The 14202-nt window shown below is 42.3% G+C and overlaps 1 protein-coding gene across 3 annotated transcripts in view; it reads right to left on the reverse strand.

The window, feature by feature from the left end:
• Positions 1–447: 447 nt before the first annotated feature.
• Positions 448–14202, reverse strand: part of LOC144716598 (putative serine protease EDA2) — a 29675-nt gene continuing 15920 nt past the window's right edge. Inside the window, exons 3-14 of one of the 3 annotated variants that reach the window (XM_078591778.1) lie at positions 11999–12154; positions 11589–11771; positions 11322–11438; positions 11149–11202; positions 10994–11065; positions 2816–2924; positions 2634–2730; positions 2276–2370; positions 1689–1763; positions 980–1063; positions 730–828; positions 448–600 (exon numbers count right to left, since the gene is read on the reverse strand). In XM_078591778.1, coding sequence (XP_078447904.1) covers positions 569–600; positions 730–828; positions 980–1063; positions 1689–1763; positions 2276–2370; positions 2634–2730; positions 2816–2924; positions 10994–11065; positions 11149–11202; positions 11322–11438; positions 11589–11771; positions 11999–12154 — 1173 coding nt within the window. In that variant the 3' untranslated portion in view covers positions 448–568. Of the gene's footprint in view, positions 601–729; positions 829–979; positions 1064–1688; positions 1764–2205; positions 2371–2633; positions 2731–2815; positions 2925–10993; positions 11066–11148; positions 11203–11321; positions 11439–11588; positions 11772–11998; positions 12155–14202 lie in introns of those variants that run through there. The other 2 variants (XM_078591779.1, XR_013584943.1) reach the window with 2 other exon arrangements.

Raw genomic sequence — 14202 nt, forward strand, 5'->3', positions numbered from 1 at the left:
TCTCTTTCTCTCTCACACATACTGCTTTCTCTCTCTTTCTCTCTCACACATACTGCTCTCTCTCTCTCTCTCTTTCTCTCTCACACATACTGCTCTCTCTTTTTCTCTCTCAGCCGCAAGGAAGAGGATTTTCGATTCGGATTGTAATTCCTGACCTTAATTCAGATTTCTCCCTCCATTTTCCCTCCTTTCCCCATTTGTACTACAAACTACCCATTAGGCATCTTAATATAGAATTAATTACTAGTTTCTTCACTCTAAACGCACCATAATGCACTCATTTGATTCTGAATTGAGATAATCAAGCTATAAAAAATTGGCAAACATTTTTTTCCCATTGCAATGCACTTATAAAAATAGTAAAAGAGAGGCAAGATGCTCAATGGATAAATATTTTGAAACGCTTTTCTATTCTCTTTTATTTTGTTGTGTAAATAAAACCAAATCAAAAACAAAACTTCTTTTTTATTTTAATTTTATTTTAGATTGGATAATTAACCAGTACCATTTGATCTTAAGAAATCATAAACAGTAGAGTCTCGAAGAGAACAATCTTGTCACTGGCTGATTACATGTCGACGAAGCCCGATTGGTTATCATCTGGTAGAGAAAGAAATTAATGAGGATGCATTAGAGATATTTTCAAAATCTCATCAAAATCGTATAAAGTTATATAAATTAAAATGATTGGAGTTAAAAGATAAAAAAGAATTAAGATCATACACCAACCTGTTTTCTGGCATTCTGAAAGCCAAAGGTCGATGTGCCCAATAATCTTTGCCCTGACATTATCAAGAGCTTCAGGAGAAGTGCAATTCTCTGAGCTGCCTGGTAAAATAAAACTTCAATTAATGGATAAATAACAGAAAAACGATCAGCGAAAACAGGCTACAATGTCTCAATTCCTTATTTAGTCATTTACCCAGAACCAATTAAAATCTAATATTTTTCTTTCTTTTTTGCAAAAACAGAAGCTTACCTTTCATGTTGAAGTGAGATTGAGGGCATCCACTGAAATCACTACAATGGCCGCAGTTGTGGCACTTGATGATATATGAAGGCACTGTGTTTTCCATATAGAAGTGACAGAAACAAGAAAAGAGTAAGGAATAAGAACAATGGGTATTACAAGATTGTTATTCATGAATATTGGCTGAATTGAATGACAATCAGTCAATGCTTTAACAGATAAAAACTTAATAAACAGCCAATTCTAACATCCAATTTAGTTTACGAGATGCTACACTAGTGTTCATTAACGTCATCATCCAAAATCAGTGGTCACCTCCTGCTTGAGTGATGATAACGATTTCATTATAATCATCATTATCCTGGGCGCAAACAAATGACGAAGAAGAGTTAATCATCTCTCATCATCTAAAGCTATCAGACCTAGATTGATGAGACTATCAGCTTCGTCCTCCCTCGGGACGAGAAAAAATAACGATGACGATTTTCTCATAGTGATCATTATACTGGCAATGGTGAATGACGGGGACAATGATGACTCCTCATCGTCCTCTTGCCATTGTCATTAGCAACACCGATCACTACAAATTTCTATCTTCTTGATTTATTTTTATTCCTTTTTAGGCTGGCAATTTCAATCTTGAGTGTTGGATTGGGAGCTATGACTTATGTGAGCTTGGATGAATGCTAATTCCGATGGAAAGCATGAAGATACTGACTGTCTTTGGAAGACTTTTGCTTGGACGCATGACGCCACGGATCCTGAGAGCCATTTGTAAAAATTATCCTAGATCCTGTAATAAAAGAGACCTATCATTACACTGAAGAGAAAAAAGGCTCTGAAACTGAAATAATAATAATTTAACATTATTTAGGATCAAGAACGATCAAAATCTTATTTTCCTTAACGCATCAGTATTGAGGTAAATAAAAAGTTGGATACATTGGAAAATGTTGTCAAATGAAAATATGTCATTTTCTTTTGATTTGTGGAACAACCGGAGCTGCAAGCACTGGAAATCAATTAAAAGTCATGTCCTTTTTTTCTCTGTTTAAAATAACACAGAGAATCAGAATCAAAGTATTCAATAATGTAAAAATGATGGATCCCTTTCAATAAGGTAAAAAGATGCTCGTAAACGTAACCCGATCAATTTTTTTCAGCGGACTATTTTTCTCGGACAAAAACCATAAATCAAAATTAGGAAAAACTAATAAAATGTTCAGTATTTGTACAGCTTGTGAACACATAAGTTGGGATGCTTTTGATTGGGAGAATTGCATGAGTGGAGAAGATAAAAATAACCAGCAATTTTTGAGCCTCCGTAGAAAAGGTTTGTCATCTCCACCTCAGGGTAGACCCCATCGCCAAAAACATTCTTGCAAAGATCTAAATGATATCTACAACAAAGAAATCAATATAGGAATGAGGTTATGCATGAAAACATCTTGCCATACCTCAGTTTAATGAGATGGTATCAGTGGCAAGAATCAAATGGCCATGACAATATTATATAATCTTGAGATCTCAGTTTAATGAGATGGTGTCAGTGGTAAGAATCAAATGACCATGACAATATTATATAATCTTGAAGCAAAGGAAGAAACCACCAAAAAAGAAAGGGAAGACGAAAATAAATAAATGTACGCCTCATTATGTTTACTTCAAATCAATCTTTTGAGATCGGACACTGTCATCAGGTGGTGCAACCTGGAAGTAAGCCACTTCACTGCAGACTTGAAACCACCATAGCCTGCTGGCTGCAATACAGAGAGAGGAGAAAATAAATTTAGTCATAAATATTCAGCCAATCTTTTGATGTGATAAAAGAGAAATGAACATAACCGCTGTCTTCGCCAACAGAAACATTCTTTAAATACTCTTGATCATATGTTTGAAGGGACTCCTGAAAACTTCCCAAATAGTAGTCTTTAACATAGGCTGCGTATGCTTCCTGAAAACGAAAGTTATCAGTTTATGCTGTTTCAAAAAAGGTTAAATTAGTTTCCTTAGTTCCTGTGAAACTGTTTTATCTTCAGATGATTGTTCTGAAAAGACATGACTCTCATAATCTCTTCACAACTCATAAGACCAATGCGAACAAAACTTAAATATATTTTGACGAAGAAACTAGCAACGGTAGAAATGCTGTCTAATATTCAAATTAGAGAACATTCTCGCTTATTGTCATGTATTGATAAAGTCTAAACTGATCCGAGACTGATGAAGAGTTTAAAAAATGTATGACTTCACTGAGAATGTGTAGCAGTTCAAAACTCAGAACCCTATCAAATAAGAAGAGAAAGGCATACCATCACGAATTTCTCATTGCAGTTAATTGTTGATAAGATGTTGAAAGTATAAATTCCCTCATACAGTTTGTAGCCATCAATCTAATTTCCAACATAATTTAGTCACCATAAATGATTGGGGTTTTGAATTAATTTAAGAGAGTTTAGAGTAGCAAATAACTCTGATCCATCAAAGGTCAACATTTTTATGACATGGAGAAATAGTTAAAGAGAAGATAGGGTGGAAAGGATTTCCCTGCCACTGCCAATGAACATCACTCTCGATTAAAAACTCATTTTCATTAGCAGATAAGATTTTACAAATTTCTCAAAGCGCCCAACAAAAACTATGAATGGACATCCTGATACGGGTCTACCCCGTACTTACATGGAAAAAATAATGAAGAAAACAAGAACCCCCACTGCCACGTCGAATCAAGGTCAGAGAGACCCGTGAGGAAGACCCCGCCTATAAATAAGGAGAAGGAAAGCGCCAAGGGATTTCTGGAAAAGTCATCGACGGTTCGGGAGCGGGAGATACTCTCCTCCGTGGCGACGGGAGTGATCCGCCCTGTCGAAGAACTCCTCTTCCATCTCCATTGTTCTCAATCTCTCCTCCCTCTCATTCTTCTGGATTTGGATCTACGTATATTGAAATTCTTTCTTCTTGTGCACTCCGAAGTATCATCCGTCTGGTAATTCTTCTCATCAATACTTTTGGATTCGTATTTTTGAGAGACTGAGGAGCAAATCATTATCATCCGATGGGAATCTGTTAGACGTATGGATCAACGCAATTCCTTAAAGAAGAATTATGCTGCTTGAACCGTAATTGTTCAGAATAGTAGGATGAATGGATAATTCCAAGTACAGAACTCAGATTCCCCGGTGGCGCTCCCCCTCCTCGATGAGACGTCTCCGATCTGGAGATCCTCCTCCCCGACGGTGATGGCTCCAGCTCCGACGAACGAATTCGACCTGAGGAGCTCCCTTGATGGCGAGTTCCCCCTTCCAAGCTGCGATGAGATCTCCCGCCACTTCTTGGACCTTTCCCGATTCGAACGAACTCGGGCCCTTTCAAGAATCAGAGAATAGAACGAATATCCAGTCCCGTCCCCGAGGTCTTTATTTATAAGGGAGAGCGGTCCCTCTCCTTCATGGTTACTGATCTCGGTCAAAGGTCGGTTGACCAGATCTCCTCCGTCTTCTTTGGTACTTCTTGGAATAGTATTTATCAGAATCATATCACATCCCCTCCCTGTTGGAAAGAGTAGAGATGTTGACACTCAAATGATTGCCACGAGGTATCTCTACAATTAGAAAAATTTGACCTCGAGTTTATTGAATTGCTACTAGAAAAAGATCAAGAATGAAAAATACTGTACCTCAACTCAACTCAGAAAATGTTCATAGAATTTACATCCATAAACTAATCATACGAAAAGGATACAATTGAGAACTTCCCTGGTGCTCTCTTCTATTGGGTCCTATTAGGATCCCCAGCATTGGTCAGGGATATTTTGGTACTAGTAGCAGATCTTCCGTCAGGAGGGTAGAATAGTTGTCAAATCGGCTGCCAGGACCTTGCAGAGGGGGTTCATTGAGAGAAAGGCGGTCTCCAGTGCTACACTGGTCATTGGGCACTTTCCTGAGCTATGAGACTCTGCCGACGGCAACTGTAATGGCCTGCCACCAATGCTGCATTGACCTCTTTCCCTCCACTTGGATCAAGGCCACTGGTGCTGTGATACCATGTTGATGATCCACGTTGAATCAAAGCGTAGAGAAAACCAAACATACAGAAACGCAAAAGAAACAGGATATTCACACCTATTCCTCGAAGACTGATATGTTCCTTGGGTCTTCTATAAATAAGTCCTCAACAGGATTCTATCAAAAGGGAACTATTCTTCTATTAATGACAAAAATAGCCCTCATGTGGGTTGAGGATTATGACAGATTCATGAGGAGATCCTCCAAACATGTCAACCTGAGACTACCTTTTCTCCCTTTCTTTCTCGCACACACTTTTTCAATCTATCTCCATTATTCAGTCCTCTCATTTGTCTATCAAAACAGAGGTTCGAACATGAAGCATGAATCATCATAGATAAGTACCAAGTCATAGTTACAAGCACATATCAGTAGGGTCATTCAGTTTTTTGTAAGAAACCACAAATAATTACTCCAGTCATTAAACCAAGCATCCATGTGTAGATCAATTCTTTTAAGGCTCTTCATACCTCGCAAACTGGGTCACTCCTATAAGGAGTCCTGTATTGAATTGTTCCTCCAGACTTTCACATAATGTTCTGATAGCTTATGGATCAATGCACTTCCGATAGGATGAATTATACTGCTTGAAAGACCGAAATATGTTCCAGAATATCAAGATGGTTGGATAATTCCAGGTACGAAGAACTCTCTATCCTCCAGTGGCGCTCCCCCTCCTCGACGAGACGTCTCCAATCTGGAGCTCCTCCTCCTCGACAGGGATGGCTCCAGCTCCGACGGACGAGTCCGACCTCTAGGCGCTCTCCTTGATGGCGAGTTCCTCCTTCCAAGCAGCGACGAGATCTCCCGCCACTTTCTTGGACCTTCCCGATTCGAACGACTCGGGTTCTTCTTCAAGAATTAGAAAATTGGACATACCTGCCCCTCCTACGCAGGCCTTTATTTATAGAGTAGAGAGGTCACTCTACACTTGAAGGTTCACAGATTCCTGGGAGAGTGACATGCAGGATGTTCTTAACTTGCTGCTCTCTACATGTCAAGTCCAGAATGGTGGGTCCCCTTCAAGTATACCAGTTGCAGAAACCCCAAAACGACCATTCAATGGGCCTCTGAATAGAACCCACCAGATAGAATCTGGCTCTGATACCATGTCAACAACCCTGGACCTCTGACACCAAGCATTCAGGGTTTTTCCTGCTAGAAAGAATACATTGCTTACAAAAGAGAGGAGTCGTCTTACATAGGGTTTCAGAATACATGGGCCTAACAGTGGGACCAGAATAATGCACACTAATAGAACACATGAGTCACGCATGGTGTCCCAAGTAAAATGAAGTTCATAATGATGGGTTAGTAAAGATATACCAAACAGTTTATGATGCTAACACTTAAATTGCAGAAAAATTGAGTCAAAATCTGAAAACTCCACAGTATTTCTACGTTTCAAGGGGAAATAATGCAATTAACCTTGTTTCAAAAAAAATAATGAAGTGTTTTTTTAGTAATAGAAATTATTGAGTAAAATGACATTATTTAAGCAATTCAATATCCCCTTAATTTTTCTGACATCCATAATGGAACGATTGCAACATATCAATCCGATTAAAGATGTAAAGTTCTATCAGATGATTTCATCCGTAACAATCCTTCATGGAGAGTATGCTTGTTTACCAGCATTTATGAGATATGTTGGTTGTTCTATTTTCCTGTTAGGCTCAGGTTTCATGAGCCAAAATCTTTCCCATCTCCTAAACAGAATCCAAAACAAGATACCAAACTTATTTCTGGTCTATATGCAAACAAAATTGTAGAGAACATTCAAATCAAAGTTACAATATCTTTTGATTCAAACAAAAAAGTTACACTATCTTTTGATCCAAAAAAAAAAAGTTACACTATCTTTCTTTTTGTGGAAAAAAAGAAATTGTAACAAAGGGTTTCCTAGAAAGTCACATTAAAACATCCATACTGCGGATTACGCGCCTCCCCACACTGTGTTTCTGTGTCTCTCTCTCTCTGACTTCTCTCTCTTCCTCTTTCTCTCTAGATTTCTATATCTCTTCCTCTTTCTCTCTCGCGTTCTATCAATCTTCCACTTTCTCTCTCGCTTTCTATCTCTCATCCTCTTTCTCTCTCCCTCTCTATGTATCGTCCTCTTTCTCTCTCCCTCTCTATGTATCGTCCTCTTTCTCTCTCTAGATGAATCTCACCGCTGGTTGATTGCCTTGAGAAACGGCAAGTGTACGCATACTAACAACTGTATTTCTTTTTGCTTTACCCAGCTCTCTCCCTCTGTCTGTGTTTCCTCTCTCCCTTGCTTCCTCTCTCCCTCTCCCTCCCTCTCTCTCTCTAAAGATGAATCTCAGTGCTGACCAGATTGTCTTTCCAACCAATGCACCCCATGAGTTATGTCGTTATCTATACATATCCATCACCTCAGCCACAAACGTTTCAAAGTAACCTTGATTCTGTCAGTATTCCAAAGGATGTTAATGAAGCATTGAGAGACGAGAGGTGGAAAAGGGCATGGATGAGAAATAAGACATTGAAGCTGTCTGGAAGATTCTCCAGCAACATGCAAATTAAGGGGTATCACCACAGCAACAGTGACCATACACCATCGAATTTTTTTAAAAGAAAATAAGGAAGGTCCACCGAAATTGATACCAACCTGAGACTACAGATATAAATGAAAACTAAATACGCGAATGATCAAAATCCCCCTTCAGTCACTTTTAAAAACTGTATGAAATAAGGTTCTACACGTCATGAAGGATGCCATATCTCATGGCGTCCTCCCTGTAAATACAACCTCAGTACAGTGCAGCCGCATAGCCCAAAACACCACAAGGAACTTTGCCCACTCTGCTTTCCTCCTGGCCCTGCCTCTCCTGATAGAACCCCAGAAAGGCACATCTGATGCAACATCAACTCCCCCGATCCGCTTTGTGGCCCATATCACCTGGGCAAAGAGACGCTCAAAGAAAAGGTGAGAGCAGTCTTCCATGCACCTTGCCAGCATAGCACACTCTGCCAAAGCATTCAGGAACAGCCCTCTTTGCAGGACTTGTAGCACATGTCACAACCTTATGAGCAGCCATAAAAAAATCCACACCTTTGCAGGAACTTTCTGCTTCTATATTAGTCTACATGTGTGGATGATTGTCAATTCCTCTATTAAACCCTCTGTGATCTTTATGAAGGCATGTCGGACCAAAAATGAGGTGCCTTTACACTCTAAGTCATCTTGTGTCCTGCTCAATGGTCTCAAGTGTAATAAGGGCTGCTCCATGCTCAACAAATCTCCCACCGTTTGGTACAACAGAACCGTCTCCAAAAACAGATTCCATATGCCATCCCATCAATCCCTTAATCTCGCATGAGGATTCCGTGAAAGGACAAAAAATATGGAAAATCCTCTCGTAGGATGCAAAATGAGCAGACCAATCATCTAACTATGGTAAAAAATAAAGAGTCATCCCTAACTTTGGCACCAAAGAATTCCAGGATTTAAGGGAAGATCAGCCTAATGTCACGTCAAAAAGTAGATATCCCTTTGACTTGAACCACGAGCCACTCCCTGTTCTTCCCCATGCCGAAAATATCCTTCACAGTATTCAGAACCACATCCTCCAAATTCATAATCTTGCCAGCCCATTTTTTCAGCAACACAACTTTCCCCCCTCTGGCCCATGGGTCTGTAAGCCACATCCCAGGAGACTAAAGCCATCACGCTGCCATTCCCTGGTCTGGAGCCTTTCCAAGAGAATCTCCTCCGCAAGGCTTCAAAATCTTTCCAATACCTGATGGTAACTTAAATATCAACAGTTAAAAAAGATCACCAAAAGCAGCTAACACAGCAGCACCATGAGGCTTCTGTTCACCAGCCCTCTATCCTACCACCCTTCCAGTCTCCTATCCACCTTAACAACCAGCTGCCAATTCTTGGTCGAAAGCCGTCCCCTCATCAATCCCAGATCCAAAATAGCACACACGTAATAATCCAATGGGCGTTCCCAAAACCTTAAAGCTTTGTTCTTTCTCCTGTGATAGGCCGACCCAAAGAATTCAGATTTAGCTCAGTTAATCTATACACCCGAAAAATCCGCAATAGGTCTAACTGTGTGGAGAGGTTCCTAGCCTCCTCCAAAGAGCCTTCCACAAATAATGCAGTGCCTCTTCATATTGGAGTAATGAAGTCCTGTTGGGTAACTCACTGCCTCTAAACCCCGCAACAAGTCATATGCACATGCCTGAATGGAACTTGTAGCCAGGGCATTCACTGCTAGGACAAACAATACTGGTGCCACTTGACCCTTCTTTGTTGGTGGATCCAACTCCTCCTGCGCCCAATCATGAATCGAAAAGGAATGGGAAGTAACACACTGTCGAACCCATGCCCCCATACAGTGGGAAAGCCTCTCTATCTAATAGCGGATAACAAAACAGAACAGTCAAGTGAATAAAATAACTTCGCAAAGTCAACTGTCCACAACAAGTCTCTCTTTCTTTGACATGTCACTAGGATTCTTCCTGCCCCTATTATGCTGTTCATCAGCTGCCTGCCTGGATTGAATGCTGACCAATAAGGTCTGACTAGATTTCCAATCACCTTTCTTAACCTGTCTGTGGTGATGAGACCATACACCGCTCATTAAGGATGCAAAATTGGGACAAACATTCTACTCTTCAGATCTACATTGATGATATTGTTCTTATAGTCGATAAGGAGAAGGAAATCCGGCTGTTAACCAGTCAACTTTCTCAGGAACGTGAAAGTGAAACCCAGTGAAGATTGGAGTTCTTCCTTATTATTTAAGTAGAATATTCATCTGAAAGTACAATTATATCTCAGCATACATACATCCTTGATCTGCTTGGTGAGATGAGATGACTGGATGCAGGCGCTTGGTGGTACCAGTTGATCCTAATCTGAAGCTTGGAGTATGGGATGATTGTCCAGTAGACAGTGGTATTAATGACATTTTGGCTGGCTGATGTACCTGAATCACTCTGAGCCAGATACCAGCTATGCACAGTCCTTGAGAACCAGATATTCGGGAAGTATACAGGGTTTTTTCCTGCCTTAAGGTACAGTGGGACACGGCCTACTGTCCAGAAAGGGACATCCGATGACACTAGAGATCAACAGGGAAGCAGACTATGCTGGGTCATCCATTGATTCCAGGTTAACCACCAGATTCTATACATTACTCAAAATGAATCTGATCACTTGAAGCACAAAAGTTTTTCCAGGTCAAGTGCATAAGCCAAGTTTAGGGCTCTTGCAATGCGGATCTGCGGAATATTATGTATCAGATGTACCCTAGAGGAGCTAAAAAATCACCCCCGTTGGCTCAGCTGTGTTGCATTGTGATTCTAAATCAGGAATCAACATTGACACAATCCGATATAATATTAGTGGATGATGTATGTCAAGATAGACTGTCGCTTCATCCTGAAAAAAATGACGAGAAGATCATTCATCTAGAGTACGTCCAATCATGTCCGCAGACCTGCTTACCAAAGGAATTCCATGGGACTTGTTTTCCAGGATTTTAAGCAAGTCAGGCATTAGAAGCATCAGTGCACCAACTTGAGGAGGGTACCTGCCTGGACTCTCACATATCTGGCCTGGAACCCATAAGACATATATATGGCCTGATTGGGAAACATTACTTCTTTTGCCAATTAGGTCCATTATCTTTAGGCTCGTTATCCTTTTTCTTAACTGGGTTTCTCCCACTCTCTTGCAAAACTTAAGCCTTTTCGGATGCCCTAATCACTACACCAACTTTTAGAGAATGGAGATACTCAACGAGTGCCGCATCTCAAGTCAACACTCTCCATTCATTAAATCTCTCTTTATCACTTGAATTGAATGCAAGAAAAATTATTCAAGCAGAAAAGCTACTTCTTGGAACATAAGGCTACAAAGACAATAACTAAGAAATACAAATGCTTTAAAGAGTTGCACACTAGCATGAGGAAAACTCACAATTAAATTGTTTCCCCTATTCTTGGCTTCTATGAGAGGGGCACACAGGCGATCAGGGTTCCCATACTGAATCTGCAACGACATGAAATAAATTAGAGGTTATTCTCATCACCTTAGTCTGAAAGTTCCATTTGATTCAATAAAATCAATCATACTGCGATGACGGCAGCATCAGCAAGCAAATACAAGAAGTCAACGTCATTTTTCAACTGCCATTCCCAAACAGGTCAGTAACGAAAACCTCAATTGAGTTCTACTTCAGCAGAATAAAAGACCAAACTCCAAAGTGGATGCTGAGATTCCCGGAAAAAAGAGTAGATAATGATACCTCTGAAGCTCCAAACATGTTTTTCACGTTTTCTCTGTTTGATAGCAGCTGTTCATCAACGAGTGCTGTTATTTCCTGAAGTACAGCTTTACATTCAGGACCCGCCGATTCTCCAATCTAGAGTTAAAGACAAAAGTATGAGCATCGAGGAAAATACATCCCAGAATTCAAATAAAAAACCATGACGTCCCAGGAAAATACAATAGCAGTATCAAAAAATATAAGGATAAATACAGAAAATGAGGAGGTTGAATTCAATGGGATGACCTGCTTGTCAAAATCTATGAAATTATAAACGGCTTGAACAACTGCAGAGCTTGCTAGACTTCCACATGTCAAGTGAGGAAACTTAAGCCGAAACCAGGCACTTAAAGCACCAGAATATGAGCCACCAAAAACAAACCAGGGATTTTCCACACCAGAACGATTGTAACGTGTATTCACCAACTCCTGAAAATCGTTATCAAGAAGAAGCCTCTTAGTTAAAGGAAATGATACGGAAGTGCAGTAAACCATAAAAAGGATACTGGAAATTAAGCATATGCAACAATTAAACACATAGTTGTGAAACATGAGAGTAATATCCTAATTATGTGAGAGTCTGTTCATGATTGTCGCCGTATAAAAGCCAAGTAAATACACCGAATTCTAATAATGTGTGCATAGAGCAGTTATACCTGGTAATAATGATGGAAAACAGCCAGGTCAGAAAGTGCCTGTTTAGAAGAAAGATATCGCAAATTCTCTGTCGTGTGAAGCTCAAAAGGGGAGCTCTTGCCATAGTAACGATGCTCCAGAGAAACAATGGCAGCGCCAAATTTCTTTGCTAAAACCTGGTCCAATATACAAATAAAAGAACGGGAAAAAATATATAAGACATGGTTGAATTTGTACTGATATCTTTATTACGTGTCTGCCAAATTGTTACATTTGAGAAGCTGATTCATATATTGGATATAGAAGACAGCAGTACAGAAGCATGATTGGTTGTGCTGGGCTAGTCTCCACTTCATGTCATTTATGTTTTTCCCTTTAATCTTGATTGTTAGTGAGATAGTCAGCCTTATGGGCTAATGGGCCCTATTCTATAAGCCCATTAGCCCTCTTATCATTCTCTCCCTCCTAGGGTATATGTATACCCAGCCATGTACTCTATTGAGTTATGTCATTATCTTCTTCCTTCCTCTCTTGACATGGTATCAGAGCTCCAGAGCTCCAGCCACAGCCGCGCGCCAGCCGAAGCCGCGCGCAGCCGCAGCCAGCTGCCTCAGCCGCCGCCGAAGCAGCAGCAGAAGCCGCAGCAGCCGCCGAAGCAGCCGCCGCAGCCGCAGCCAGCAGCCGCAGCCGCCGCCGAAGCAGCAGCCACAGCCAACAGCCGCAGCCGCCGCCGAAGCAGCAGCCGCAGCCACTGCTAGCAACCGCAGCCGCCGCCGCAGCCGCAGCTTGCAGCCGCAGCCGCAGCACGGGCCGCAACCTCAGTCACAACAGCCGTCTCCGTAGAGACCACGGCTCTGATGTCGGAGGAACTTTACTCCACGGGCCAGACGCGTCAACCGGCCGTCCCAGATGATGGCTTCACCGATGCAGACTTTCTACGAGAACCCTTGTCACACAAGGTTACTCATTCTCTGCCGGCGGTTCCCGACACGACGTGTCTCCAAGGCCCGAATTTGTTACAGTGGCGTCACTTTGTCGAGACTACTCTCAAGGCTCGCCAACTGTTCAAGCATTGCACACAGGCCTCGCTTCCATCGACCCATCCACACTATGCGGCGTGGGAAGCCGAGGAACACTTCGTCCTTGGATGGCTCTACACGACCTCCCTGGCACCCTCGTTCCGTGAAAGGTTCCCTCGCTGCTCCACCGTGAAGGGTTTTTGGGACCAGGCCAACAAATTTTGCGGCCGCGAAGGGGACAACTGGCGCCTCTTTATGCTCGTTGCCAAAGCCAGCAACTTTTGCCAAGGCGCACTGTCCATCTCGGACTATGCGCTGGAACACAAGAAGCTGTGGGACGAGGTGGACTACTACTTGCCGACGGATGATCCGACGTGCAAGTCATTCCAGAACACTCTTCGCCTACGCCTCTTGGGGTTTCCTTATGGCCTAAACAAGGAGTATGACGACACTAGGCGCCGTGCCCTCCATCGCAAGGAAGGCCTTCCTTCCATTGATGACTTGGTGAAGGAACTCCAGGAAGAGGAGAGTCATTTTCATGTCATTGGCACTCTCTCCTCGGAGGCAGCTCGTGACTCGACTGCCCTCCTCGCCCGGCCTCCCTCGCCCGCTCCTGCCCCCCCCGAGGAGGCGGCCCCCTCCGGGCTGATTTGCTCCTACTGCAGCAAGCCTGGACATCTTCGCAAGTGGTGCAAGAAGCGTCAGTACGACAACCGGAAAAAGAAGGAGGCTACCGAAGGGAAAGCTATGGTTGCCTCCTCCTCTACCTCTTCTACCAGCCCGGCGACTATTGAGCAGCTCCAAGCCGACTTGGCCCGTCTCCGTGACCAAATGACTACTATGCAGACTCCGACTCAGTCGACGGCACATTTTGGTGGATTTGGTGCGTTCTCTCTCCCTCAGTCTGAACAGTGGTATTGTGGTACGGCTTCTTACTCGCCTCTCGTATCGGATACGAGCTGGGTTCTTGATTCGGGGGCAACCGAACACATGACCCCGTTCAATGACCGGTTTGTATCCTCGAAGGCATAGTGGGGACCGTACAGTTCTTACAGCCGGTGGTGGACGGTTGCGTGTTGCTGGAATTGGGGCAGTTTTTGTAGACGGCCTCGGAGTGGTCAGCAATGTTCTTCATGTCCCTGCCCTGCGAGCTATACTTATGTCTCCTCAGCGTTTGGTTGACAGTTTGTCCTGTTCTTTTCACC

This window comes from Wolffia australiana, chromosome 2 (genome assembly GCF_029677425.1).
Source record: "Wolffia australiana isolate 7733 chromosome 2, ASM2967742v1".
NCBI lineage: Eukaryota > Viridiplantae > Streptophyta > Magnoliopsida > Alismatales > Araceae > Wolffia > Wolffia australiana.